The sequence below is a fragment of the Parasteatoda tepidariorum genome, chromosome 5 (genome assembly GCF_043381705.1).
Source record: "Parasteatoda tepidariorum isolate YZ-2023 chromosome 5, CAS_Ptep_4.0, whole genome shotgun sequence".
NCBI lineage: Eukaryota > Metazoa > Arthropoda > Arachnida > Araneae > Theridiidae > Parasteatoda > Parasteatoda tepidariorum.
Window position 1 is genome coordinate 38,745,080 of NC_092208.1, and position 14,161 is coordinate 38,759,240.

At 25.6% G+C, this 14,161-nt stretch overlaps 1 protein-coding gene across 2 annotated transcripts in view; it reads left to right on the forward strand.

The window, feature by feature from the left end:
* Nucleotides 1-13,727, forward strand: part of LOC107440473 (AP-5 complex subunit beta-1) — a 36,935-nt gene extending 23,208 nt beyond the window's left edge. For both annotated transcript variants that reach the window (XM_043049034.2, XM_043049035.2), the window contains exons 13-24: nucleotides 19-160; nucleotides 1,395-1,530; nucleotides 1,659-1,765; nucleotides 2,271-2,340; nucleotides 3,600-3,666; nucleotides 5,396-5,457; nucleotides 6,885-6,958; nucleotides 8,017-8,104; nucleotides 8,322-8,366; nucleotides 8,916-8,976; nucleotides 12,164-12,346; nucleotides 12,430-13,727. In XM_043049034.2, the coding sequence (XP_042904968.1) occupies nucleotides 19-160; nucleotides 1,395-1,530; nucleotides 1,659-1,765; nucleotides 2,271-2,340; nucleotides 3,600-3,666; nucleotides 5,396-5,457; nucleotides 6,885-6,958; nucleotides 8,017-8,104; nucleotides 8,322-8,366; nucleotides 8,916-8,976; nucleotides 12,164-12,346; nucleotides 12,430-12,703 (1,309 nt within the window). In that variant the 3' untranslated portion in view covers nucleotides 12,704-13,727. The remainder of the gene's footprint in view (nucleotides 1-18; nucleotides 161-1,394; nucleotides 1,531-1,658; nucleotides 1,766-2,270; nucleotides 2,341-3,599; nucleotides 3,667-5,395; nucleotides 5,458-6,884; nucleotides 6,959-8,016; nucleotides 8,105-8,321; nucleotides 8,367-8,915; nucleotides 8,977-12,163; nucleotides 12,347-12,429) is intronic.
* Nucleotides 13,728-14,161: the final 434 nt, after the last annotated feature.

Here is a 14,161-nt window from a genome sequence, read left to right on the forward strand (position 1 = left end):
TCCTTTTTTTTTCTCCAGAAAATTTCATGAAAAAGCTCTTGATCATATGGTTGAACATATTTTAAACATTCCTTTAAAACAATTTCATTCTAATCTTGAATATTATTTGGCCATACTAGAAAGTGCTTCTCAAGAACCGGCATCTATATGTAGACCTCGGGTAAGATACATTTCTTGATTAGTTTAAATTGTTTTATGATTATTGTTATTTTTACCAATTTTATTTTTGCCAATTTATCTTTTTTTTCTAATTTTTTGTTTTTGTTTGTTTATCAAACATTTGCCCTAGATATATGTTATTTTAATTCAATAGGGAAAATTTTGATTTGTTTCTTTTTGTTTCCTATTTGGAACACATTTTTCTGTTGTCCATTGTAAGTTTTCATTCTTCCGCACCTTTATTATTGTTGAATTTAGGAACTCGCTAAAATTTTCATTTAAGCAATACAAATTTTTGTCATCAATGTTCCAACTTAATAAGTAAACATTTTTGTAAGAAAAAAGGAATAAATATCATTGCAAAAAATTAAGGAAATTCTTTTCCTTGCTTGATAAGTCTTTTTCTGTCTGCTTTAACTTTTATTTATGCATTAAACAGATTTCAGCTACTGGAAACAGTACAAATTATTATAAACCAAAGGATAACCTACCAAAAATTACAGTACCTCAACAGCTAATTATGAAAGGCGGAGCTGTAGACAATCTACTGTTATTTGCTGCAACTTTTGCAAGGTTTTCTAAATTTTCCATTTCAGCCGGTATTCTGTTCCATACATTATTTGCCTTAGACAGAGTTTACTGTAGCTTTATATTGATTAGATAATTTTTTAAATAAAAAATTGTTTCATTTTAAAGTATTTATAATCTTTATAACAGAGTTTTTGTCATTTTTAAAACATAAAATGTTTTTGAAATATAACTGCTTTGTTTATTTGTTACTAACAATGATTTAGAAATCTTATTCTTAAAAGCAGTTGGTTCTGTTGAAGGTATGGCTTATTCTCAAGAAATTACATACAAATGAAATGTTTATACCTCTACAGTTAAAGTGATGAAATTAAAATCTGTCTACACTAGTACTTATTTTTAAGTTCAGCCACTCTGTGTACTGTTTAACTTAATTTTACTGATTCACAATTGAAAAAGCTTATGAACCACTGTTTTAGTGGTTTGGGTGTTTGATCTCCTTATATATTCAAACACAATGTTTGAACCTAGGATAATTGAATAAAAGATATCACTATTTTTGTATGGTTTTCATCGTTTTTGCTTCAAGTGATTCATTTGTTGTTTATGCATAGCATTTTATTTATATCATTGATAATTTATCAGTATAATTCTTTATTTTATCCAATAAACTTATTGATTTTACTAAGTATATCTTACATTTTTAGGCTGTTTTAAGGTTATTGCAGAAAATGTTAAATGAGGGTAATTTGAATCTTCAAAATACCTGGTGTATTGGCAACAGAATCTTATCTCTTTGTCGGACTTTGATGAAATATCATGATGTTCAGATATTTTATTATGGTAATTCATCTTTATACAATAATTATAAATTAAATTCTGTAAGGATTTGCTTAATGCCAATAATGTATTTATTTTCGCGCCATTAATGTGATTTTTATATTGAATTTAACATGTTATTCAAATATCAGATTTAGCAGAAGTACTTTGCCTTATCATTCAGCAGTTTCAAGATACAGATGTGAAAGATAGAGCTAAAATCTACTACTGCATGTTAACCTCTTTATCGAAATTAAAAGTGAGTTATTTTATCAAGTTTACCATTTCGAAACCAAATTGTATAATTTAGATTTTAATTTACTAGAATATTTTTTAAATCATCTAAGGCCTAAGTAAAGAAAAGTTCTATATTAATTTTTTGAAAATATTGTTAATCAAGATAATTAAAGTGTTAGTTACATTTACAAATTTCCAAAATAAGCAAAACTTAAGATATCTGACTGTACAGAAATTTGTAGCCCAATTTGTATCTTAAATTGCTAATACTTAATAATACTCTACTAAAAAAAATTTTGGTAAGAAATATAAAATGGTATAAAATAATGGACCTCCAGATCCTTTTTGAATAATAAATAGTTGTATTTTTTTAGTTCATAATTTGTGCCAATTACCTAGATATCTAGAATGATTTAACTCTCTGTTGTTTGGTAGTAACAACTTTAGTTTGATAGGTTTTATTCCCAATAAATTATTCAGTTTATGTTCAAACCAAACTTTTCTTTTCTTTTCTAATTTCTGTAAAGGTACAAACCATTTTTGCTTGGAATCCATCTGAAAAAGAGGGAAAGAATACCCTGAATTCTTTTGTTACAGGTATATTTATTTATCGTTCTAAAATAGAATCCGCTTAATTTTATGAATACTTTAAGAGTATTTAAAAAAGGCATGCAAAGAACAGTGAAATTTTAATATCACAAAATTTGTTTTTAAAAAAAGTACCACATTCTTAGTTTATTATGGCTAGCTTTGTTGGAATTTAAACTGTTATTTTTTTATTTTTTATAATAAATAAAAAAAATAGATAAATGAAACATTCATACATTTATTTATTAGAGAAGTTGTCATTTACTTCAATCTATATTTAAATGGTGATTATATGTTCAATTATTTGTTATTGTATAAATAAAAAAGTAAGCAATATTGTAAAAAAAAAAAAAAAAAAACATTCATTGTGTCATGTGAAGTTGGTGCAAATAAATGATCAGTTGTTAAATACTTAGATTTTCAAAAATATTACTCATGTTGCAATAAGTAATGTATAAAATTAAAATATACCAAGTTCTTTTGAAAGTTTGGACACTTTAATGGCATTTTTACTTTTTGCATATTTTGCCCTCTTTCTAGAACTTTTTAAGTGAATAGAAACATTTTCTGAACACATTAGAGTTTTTAAATTGTGAATTTAGAGATCATCTTCTAAAATTAGAAAAAAATGTATTGCCGCGTATTCATTGTGTTTGCATTTTGAGATTATTAATTGAAAATTTTATTTTATATTGGTATGAGGAAATATTTAATTTATACTGGCAATTTTTTTTAAAGCAACAGTACTGTAAAAACTTTTCATATATTGATTTTAAACTATTACTATGAGTCAGTATTAATAAAATTATATTGAAAACTATTACAACTTTCTGTCCAAAACAAAAAATTTTTTTATTACTCTGCCATAAAATTTGTAGAAGTGCAAATTATAGTTTCTTTTGTTTGCTGTTTGCCTTTTATAATTGTAGTCTGGTATATATGCATATTGTTTCTAAAAATATTCTGATTTTTTTATTTGTGCCCACTTCAAAGCCTGACCTATAATTAACATATTTAAGATAAGACATTAAGTTTGAATAAGATTGCATGTGAAAATCGTCAGTGTATGAAATTCCACCAAAAATTATTTAAGGTGCTGTGTTGTTGTTTTGCACACTGTACATTAATTACAAGTATATTTCTTTAATTTAATGAATATGTAATGTTATATGTATAATAGTTCCAAAAACTATTTTCCATTAATTGGTGCTAATTCTGTATATTAGTCAATGATAATTATTTTTGTTATTTGATGTATGATATTGCAGGTGGGGAATCATTGCAGTTTGCATCTTGTATTCAGAAACTAAACAATCCAATATTACAGATGCTAAGGTTTGTAATATTTACTTAATTTTTACACATTTAGAATGCATTAAACATGCTTCTTCCTATCTACACCTGTTTGTTTGCTTATTACAAACGTAATTGATATTAAAATATTTTTCACCCAATTAATATGAAATGACAGTTGTGTGTCTGCAAAATTACCAATGAAACAATATTAATGCAACTGCAAAATTACCAATTACGGTTTTGTTTTCTAGTTAGAGTCTACTTACCCAACCATTCATTTTTAAGTTCAATAAATTAGACTTGTTTCCTGTTGATCCAAGTTTTAATCGTTTGCCTTTTAAAATTAGTCAAAATTATTTATTATATCTTCTGGATAAAAAGTGAGAAGTGTCAATTTGATGTCTTCCTTTTTTTTATTTAGTTTAGTTAGTCTTTTATTAGAATATTAGGAATATAGTCAATGTACCTCATGCTTGAAATACATCCACACTTTAAATTATAAAACGATATTTGTAATAATATATGGCATTATATTAATATAAAAGAAGACATATGTAAGGAGATTTTATTGTCCACCCTTGAAGAAATCATGTATTTCATGTAATACATTTCATGTTATAATTTAGTTGGTTGCTCATTACATAACTGTACTTATCTTGAAATAAAACTTTATGTAGCTACTCACATTTCTTTTCTGATATTTATTTTTGAGAGGTATTTGCTCTTTTCAGAACAACAGCTGAAAACCCAACTTTGTATTAGTATGAACTAACCAAGAAAATGAGAACCTCTTTAGGGCAGGATACTCATATCTTTTACAAAAACCTTGAAACCTTTTTTTAACTTTTAGATAGCATAAGATTACTATGAAGACAGTGGCCCCCATCCCCCCCCCAAGCTCTTGGGAAAATTCTAAATCCCCCCCCCAAACTATTCGTTTTAATTAGTGTAAAAATCCCCCCCCCCTCCAAGCTTTAAGTGGGCGCATCCTGCGCCCACCTTCCCCCCTGGTGGGGGGCCCTGTATGAAGGGATTAATGTTACACTCAAGGTAATGGATATCTCGCAACAACTCTCATAATTTTGATACAAAATTTTTATGTTGAATTAGAAAAACACCCATATAAAAATTAACTTAAATATTTGCAATGATTAATTATGAATATTAGATGTTTTGCATTATTTTTTAATTATAAATTTAAGACAGCTGTTATTTAAATATTAAAAATTTAGACTGCTTAAATGGAAATCTTTAAAGTTGCCAGAGATTTTTTGGTCTTTTCAAGATTTTATGGCTTTTTTTATGTATCACTTGATTGTTTTCAATACATTTTATTGAACTTTGTATTTTACTTTTGAATTGAATGGATTAATTATTAAAGGATCATGAACGGAATAATATTACAATTGAAGAAAAGGATCGCAACAACCCTCTTAATTTTGAGACATAGTTTTATGTTGAATTGGAAAAATAGCCATATGAAAATTAACTGAAACATTTGCATTGATTATTTATAAATATTAGGTGTTTTGAATAATTTTTTCATGAATAATTATAAGTTTAAAGCAGCTAATATTAAAAATTTAAATAGCTTAAATGGAAATCTTTAAAGTGACGAAGTCTTTCAGTCTTTTCAAGATTTTATAACTTTTTTTATATATCACTTTATTGTTTTCACTGCATTTTATAAAACTTTGTATTTTATTTTAAAGTTCCTTGAAATGGTTGAATAGAAATTATTTTAATTTAATGATTTATTTGTTTACAGGCTTGACAGTGAAATTCATAGCCTAAACACTGATGATAATTTTATAGAAGAGCCGATATCTGGTAACTTAGCTCTTTTAGTTGGATGTATTATTACAAAATATACTTATTTGGATTTAATTTTTCATCGAAATGATGGTTATTGCCATCTTAATTTGTTATCAGATTAAGTACTAAAATTTTATTCCTATTTTTAAATTTAGCTAACCACAGAAATACTTGCATATATTTACTAATTTATCTACTTAATTAGAATTAAAAAAAAGAAGATATTGCATCTGAACATAATATTTTTTTAGATAATAGAAATAAATTGCTCTTTTGTAAAATGTTCTCAAAGTCGAGTCTATGTAGCTTTGGTAGTAAACAACACTGTAACTTTGTGTACTGAATTTTACAGTTAATAATGTTAAGGACAAGAGTATACTACGAACCAAATGTTACTGCAAATTAGATTCAGAGTTTTTTTTAAGTGAATAATAAACCAAATCTGAATAAATTTTTGTCTTTCATCTCAACTGGATCTCAAACTCAGTTTTTTTAAAGAGTCTGAAAAAAAGTAACTTTAAGGATTTAAAAAAAGTAAATTTTTTTCAAATGCTTGTAGCATTTCAATTGTAGGAAAATTTACTCTGAATATTCTCTGCATATGCTGTACTTTTGGATAAAATTCCCAATGGCAGGAAAATCAGATTAAAATTTTAAAATTGAGAAGCTGTAACTNAGTAATGAAAAAATATTTAAGAATTTTTCATCAAAATGATGGTTATTGTGATAGCTAAATGTGATATCCCATTAGGTACTAAAATTTTATTCCTACTTTTAAATTTAACTAACCACATTAATACTTGTATATATTTACTAATTTCTCTACTTAATTAGAATTTATAAAAAAAGAGATATTGCTTATAACCAGAATTTTTTTTTTAAATAAAAGAAATAAATTGCTCTTTTCTAAAATATTTTGAAAGTCAAGTCTATGTAGCTTTGGAAGTAAACTACACTGTAACTTTTTGCACTAAATTTTACAGTTAATAATGTTAAAGACAAGATTATACTACAAACTAAATGTTACTGCAAATTATATTCAAAGTTTTTTTAAAGTCAATAATAAACCAAATCTGAATCAGTTTCTGTCTTTCATCTCAACTGGATCTCAAACTCAGTTTTTTTAAGGAGTCTGAAAAAAATAAATTTAAAGATTTAATTAATTAAGTAAATTTTTTTCAAACGCTTGAAGTGTTTCAATTGCAGGAAAATTTACACTGAATATTCTCTGCATATGCTGTACTTTCTGATGAAATTCCCAATGGCAGGAAAATCAGATTAAATTTAAAATGGAGAAGCTGTAACTAATGCTCGTACATGGTTAAAAGAGTGCTTAAGTTTATATTGCTAGATGCATAATGCTGGAAATAATTTTGAATTGAATGTAGCGGTATATATATGACTTTATTTTGAATTGTTCTCAAACTCTATATCATTTTTAGGTATTTTAGAATTATATCAGCAACATCTTACTTCACAAGAATCATTTCTTCAGTTGCCTTTCATTTTAAAACATGTACGTATTTTTACTTATTCGTATAAAACAAAAAGTTCCATGAGAAAATTAAAATTGTTAAAAATCAATTATGGTAGTTATTACCTTCATATATGCTAATGCTATACCCATTGCTTGTTTTATATTATCAATGATATGACTTAAAAAACTCTAAATCAACATTTAAATTATTCATGCATTCTAACATAAACTTACAAGCTTGCATGATTGAATGGCTTTATTTAATTTTTCTTTAACGTGAGTTAAGATGTAATTTTTCTTCAATTCATTGTAGCAAATATTCCTATTGTGTATTCATTGTAAACTTTTGCATAATAAATCCTTTTTACCATTTATGTATAAAATATGTGTGAATTTTATACACACACTGTTTATATGCATATGCATTTGATAATTGATAATGTTTTAGGTAAAAGGTATTGCTTGCAACTGTTTGGCACCTTTTATTATCTAAGTTTCCTAAATTTGAGACTTTTAATATAGCTAGTTTTTAAATTGTTATTGTTTTAAGACTTTAAATAAAAATGCAAAAATGTGTATTTCTATACTCAAACAAAACTTTCATGATTATTTTTACCGAAATCGAAGAAACTTGCTAACTCCTTTTCAGATATTCAGATATTTTAACGTCAAATACTTAGTAATTTATTCATAATACCACTGCTGTTCTATAACTTTAAGGTGAATAGTTCATAAAGGATATAGTTCTGCCAACATTAACACACTGGGCAATCAAATTTAACACTTTTTGTGAGTCACTAAAACTTATCGTTTTGCACTTTTTGTAGATTGCATTTTGCTCACACAAGTTGTTTGAACATCATTTTTTGTATATTTTTCATTTTATTCTCAAGTATTCATTTGGTATATTTTTGAAGCATACATTTTCTTTATTCATTTTGTGACTTTTCTATTTCCTCCAGGATTTTGTATATTTTCAACTAAGACGATATGGATGATCATGTTGCTATTATCTTAATTTCTTTTACTAGCAAAATCTTTGTTGTTCAGCATTTTTTCCTGTTTTCAAAATGCAAACACATTTTTTTTAAAAATAGATTGGCACTGTGGAAGAAAATTCATTTGCTGAATTGTATGGTATTGTGATTTCTGCTGAATCTGAACCTTCTTGTAAAGAAATCTCAGGTAATAATTGTTAATTTTATGATAAAATAAAAACAAACTAAAATACTGTAGTAAATGGTATTTTAAAAATAGGAACTTAGATTGTATATTCTGATCAACTCATGTGTGTTTCATATTTAAAAATCTTAGAATTTACTAATACATATAATTTAATCTGTTAAAATTTTTATCAAACTATTTGACATTATGTTTGAGCAATTATTTTTTACAATTGCAGTGATAGAAATTCCTATTCTGAAGTCTACACCAACTTCTAACCAAGGTATGTATCTTTGTTAGCAATAAAAACTTGTAGTATGTGTTTTGATTTATAAAGGATCAAATGTCATCAAAAATTTGTAAGTTAATGTTTTCAGTCGTTTTAACAAATAGTTCTACTTGTTCAGTTCAATTTAAATTTTGTAACACTTCTTTTTTGTTTAAAATTTCTTTCGAAGAATTGTTGCATCTGTCTAATTATTTGTACTCCAAATTTTTTTTCTTGAATTAAATGAACTACAGTGACCTGTCATTTATGTGCAGAAGCAGGGTTCAGAGGAAAAATGTGCATAAGTGAAAAGCGATAATAAGCTTAAATATAAAACATCAGTACATTTTAGTATATTATGTTTCTGATTAATGCTATGTATGCTCGACTGAACATTTAAATATTTTTATTAAAGTGGCCAGCTATTTTTTCCATTGTTTAGCAAAATAATCAGTGACTATATAGTGTGTAATATTTTATAATTATACAAATTATGATATATTTTTGAATGAATAGACATATATTTTTTGTTGAAGATGTTTAATTTTATTTAATCTTTTTTAGAGAAAATTGTTACACTGCAGTTAAAACCAAGAGAACCTCAGCCTTTGACTCTGCGCTTTAAGTAAAAATGTTTACCTTACATCATTATACGAAATAAGCAAATAAGATAAGTTGGGGAAAATAGTATCATTTAACAGTTTTTCTTTTCAACTTTATGTACTGTCGTAAAACAACTAAATCTAAAAATTTCTTTCTCTTAATTACAAAACTAATTATTTGATGTGTGCATTGTTTTATGACAAAAAGAAGAAAAAAAACTGATGGAGCTCAATTTCTTCCACTTACCTTTTTATGCTGAGTATTTTATTTTTAAAATTTATATACTCTTTGTTAATTTTATGTTTTCGAAAAAGGCATAAAAAATTACTTTCTGACCTGAAATCAAATTAAATTAAAAACAGATATACCACTGCCGCAAAGTTGAGTTTTTTACATTATACAAATATTAATTTTAAACATTGCAATGACTGCCCCACATTGCAATAATGATTGTATTAATAAAATTGTAAACACAGTCATTATCTGTAAATAAAAGGCAAAAGGGATGTTTGTTAAAAGCAAAATTTTTTCAAAGCTTTAACAAAATGCAATTATTTCTGTTTTGCTATCTAATTTTTAAAACAATACAGCACAATTAAACTTTTAGCATATAAACTAATAAGTCGAAAGCATCAATTGTGCTTACAACAAAGTAATAGGAAATAATAGAACAAAATAATAGGAAACATGTGAAAAAATGAAAATATTTTATTAATGAGGAGTTTGGCCACCTTTGGCCTGAATGACCGTTGAATAGTTTTCATGGATACGGGGTTCTGAAGGTGGGTATTCATCTCGGACGTTATCACCGGCAGTGTAGTCTTGCGTTTTCGAACTCTCTTCAACACTGTCTATCACGGTCCGAAAACTTTGACTTCCTGCCGCTGTTGTGCTTCGTAGAAGACACCTTACCCAACTTTGTGTATTCTTACAGAGTCCTTGATACAGTGGTCCTTGAAACACCCACAAGGTTCACTGTTCAGGACGGGGACGCTCCAGCGAGGCGAGCTCCGATTATCATGCCTCTTTTAAGGTCAGACATAATCTCGCTTTCCTAGGAGCAGATTTTTCTCATGCAACTCTCACACTGTCAAATGCTGATACTTTTCCTTTTATCACCACTAGGTGGCACACTCTTGCGACACGTGTCCACTGTATATTGGACGGTCAAATGACGACTCCATTCTTGCACAGGTGTTCCTATTATTTTGTCCTATACCTGTATATTTAAAAGCACATCAATCATTTACTATGTATGCTCATGGACCTGAGGAATGACAAGTAAAGGCAAAAACAATATCTTGTTAATTATATACTGACATAAAAACTTTTTTTAAACTTATTCTGGTATTTCTTTGCCTAGTAATATTTTTAAAGTCTATCAGTAAAATTGTAATAAAATTGGGCATAGATAACATCTTCAATGAAATTGTTTGTTAAAAGCAATGTATTGTTTCAAAGCACACAAGTGTTTACATTTTTATTTTTACAGAGTTGCCACTGCTTTAAAAAGTCCGTAAAAAGGCTGCTTTAAATTAGAATATGGCAACAAAATATGGCCCTTCCAAAGGCCTAAATTTTTATTTTAAATGCATAAATTGTATTTATAATTACTCCATGTACCATTCTTAGTATAACTAAGCTGTAAAAATGATTCAAATAAAATATTATGCATTTCGGTTATTAAAAAATCAAAATGAATAAATATTAAATGTCTAAAACCTATTTTCTATCTTAATTAAAACTTAAAATCTGTCATTAGTTTTTTTTTCTTGTTTGAGTTATGGATAAGAATTTATGGTTAAACTAATGAAACTTTTCCAGTTTGCAAAATATTTTTCTAATAATCAATCTCCTAATTTTTTTTGTCATAATAATTTTTAAAATTTATTACTACTATTTGCTTCTAAACTGGAAAAAAATTTACAACGGCTTGGTTTACAAATTGTGGTAATTTATTTAATGTTTTTGTTTTTCTTATTTTAAATTTTTATATCAAATTTTTACATTGATAATATTACTGCAATATTTAAATAAAATTTAAAATATTTTTCATAAATTCTGCCTATTTATTGTATAAGTAATGAAGAAAGATTTCAATTTTACATTAAAAAACTAAAACTGTGAAATAAACTAAAATAAGGTGATGTATATTTATATAAATGGGACTTTCTATTCTATTAATTTTCTTATATTTGATCTTGTAAATCTGGTTTTGTGTTAAAATTTATCAATTTCAATTTAGAATAAGCAATTATAATAATTTTAAATTTTTTGAAACTGAACAAACATCTAGATATTTAATTTTTAAATTCTTATTTAAGAGCCATAATGTTTTGTTTCATGTTCTAGTTTTATGTTTTTGAGCATGTGTGTGTGTTTTTAACAAAATTGTTAAATGAGTTAAATTTTGCAACATTAACCTGACAATGTAATTTTAATAAACTTTTACATAGTGTTAAAATAATTTAAAGAAATTCTAATGATGTTGCTCATTCATGAAACTTTAGTCATATTTAATATAAGTTATGAAGTTTTACATACAATTTCTCTTTATAACACATTACATAAATTTGAGAAAACCAAAAAGTCTTATTTAAAGAAAATTTATACATCGATATTTTTTAAACATCTTAGTTGGTTATTTGAACTCCATCTTTAATTATATATTGAATATAATTCAAAAAATGAATACAGATTTTGAAAATTTACCATTCAAACTAAATTTTTGTTATGTACAAATTTGAATGGCCTTAAAAAAAGGCCTTTAAAAGTCCCTAAAACCGCCTTGCATTTAAATACTAGTTAGAGGAATCAAAGCACGTTCTACTCTTAATAAATATATGTCTATATAGATACATAATTATATTTTAAAATTTAGAATTTTTTTATCCTGTAGGCATTATATATTTAAAAATTAATTCTATTGATAATTAAATCTCAAAAATTAACTCAAGAATTAATTTTTTGTTGTTAGTTAAAAACATTATATCCAATATTAACTATGTCTAATGTCATGGCTCTCAGGAATGACTATTGCACAAGTAAGTTCACAAATGTTATTATTTTGAGTAAATACTTGAAAATTTTATCAAAAAATAGTTTTTCTTCCATGTAATATTTTTTTACTTTTGGAAAGATGAATTTATTCCCTATTGAAAACTGGTAACTGCAAGTAATTTTTTTAATTGTATGTATATTATTTACAGGGTAGAATTTACATGCAATAATGGCTACAGCTACACTTGCAATCTTCAATCTGTCACATTAAATTTGGATGATTTATTTTTGCCACTACCTGTCTCAGAATCTTACCTTCAATGTAGTTCATCATGGAGACTTTTCTTATTTCATGCATTATGGGAAAGATTTACAAATGAAATAAAATTAAAGTATGTATTTCCCCTCCCTTTTTTATGAATTATTATTTATTTGCAATTTCTTTAGTCATTTATTTATATTTAAAATATTTTAGTGAGGAAGGTTCTAAGTGCTGTCAGTCTGTGTTTGCATTAAAGATTGGAACTGAAGAGTTTTCAACTTTTGTTGAAAAGAAGTGGAAGCATTTTATCGTATCAAAACTGCCTTCACCTGAGTACAAAATTGCAATACACCTCCCTCCTCACAATCATTTATTATTAAAAATTAATTTAGTAAATGATAAACCATTTGTACATATTCTTGTAGACAATATTTCAACTTTGCCATGGATTACACTGTATTTTCAAAACATTAGTGAAATTCTCTAAATCTTTGTAAATTTAATCATTCAAAGTATGTATGCCTTGTTTATTATGTGAATGTTTTTTATAAATGAATGCAATAATATATTTATAACATGTATGATATTGTAAATTAAAATTTTAAATGCATATTTGATTTATTTTATATTTCTCATTTATCTATGATATAAGTCAAAGAATATAAAGCAGTATTTTATCGTATAGAAATCAGAGTTGCGCAAACGAGAAAACGTGATTACAAATTAACATAACTTCTTTGGTTACAATCGTTGCATTGTTATAAGTAATACAAGTTTCTATACATTTATTACTAGTTATTGCAATATCCAAGTTTAGTTAAATGAAATTTTATATTTTGTATTCCTTTTATTGAAACATAAAAAAATAAAATAAATTCTATTGTAAAAATAGGAATTTTTAATTTTCCTATGCAGTTGTAACTTCTTTTTCATTATAATAATAACTTTTCTATTACAATAATAACTTTTCTATTACAATTATAACTTTTCTATTTTAAAATACATTTTCTATTTTCCTGTAGAAAAAATGTGATTGGTTGCAAGGAATCATAATTTTGATTACAATTGTAGTATCTGTTATAAGTAATCCAAGATTACAATTCATTTATTGCAATACCTAAGATTAAGGATTTTTTTTGTTTTTTTTTGTGTATTTTTCAATGTAATATGAAATATATTTATATGCTGGAATAATTTTTTTCCAAATGGAAGTGTTAGTATTGTAAAGCATAATTAATGTATTCGTAATCATGACTTATAATAACATTTGTAAATTTTTTAATCCTTTATTTACAATTTCAAGTAATTTGTCACAATCTAACCAATATATGTAATTGGTGTTAAATCTTAACTTCGTTAAAATAAAGTATTCTAATTAACTACCTAATATAAGTAACACTCAAACAATTAGGTGTTACTAAATTTGATTAAAGCTATAGATGTATATTTTTGATTTGTATATTATTGTGAATATTAATATTTTTGAAATAAATTTTTTGTATATTTTTCTATGTTTTCTTTTATTATTATATTCTTAAATTTAAAATTATTTACTTCACAATTTTTTTTTATTTATTTCATTACTCTTCGGTTTCGTATATCTAAAATAACATGCAGGAATTAAACTTTATATCTATGGACATGTAGGAAATTCTGTGCAAAAAATTAAAATTGCATAAAATGTAATTATTATTTATTACTTTTAAATAAGAAAGAAAATATTATCACACAAGTATAAACTTAGTAATCTTTTTAGCGTTTACTAAGGTGCTTTAATTACTTTTTAAGTAGGGATTAAAATTGAAGGGGAAAAAAACAACTTAGTCCTCATTGAATATGAAGAGGAAAACCTTTAAAGGAAACTGGAAAAGTGTTAATTTTAAGGAAAGTATAACATTGGCATTTTTGTAAACTTTTTTTTTTTTTTTTTAAGAAGAGGAGGAAT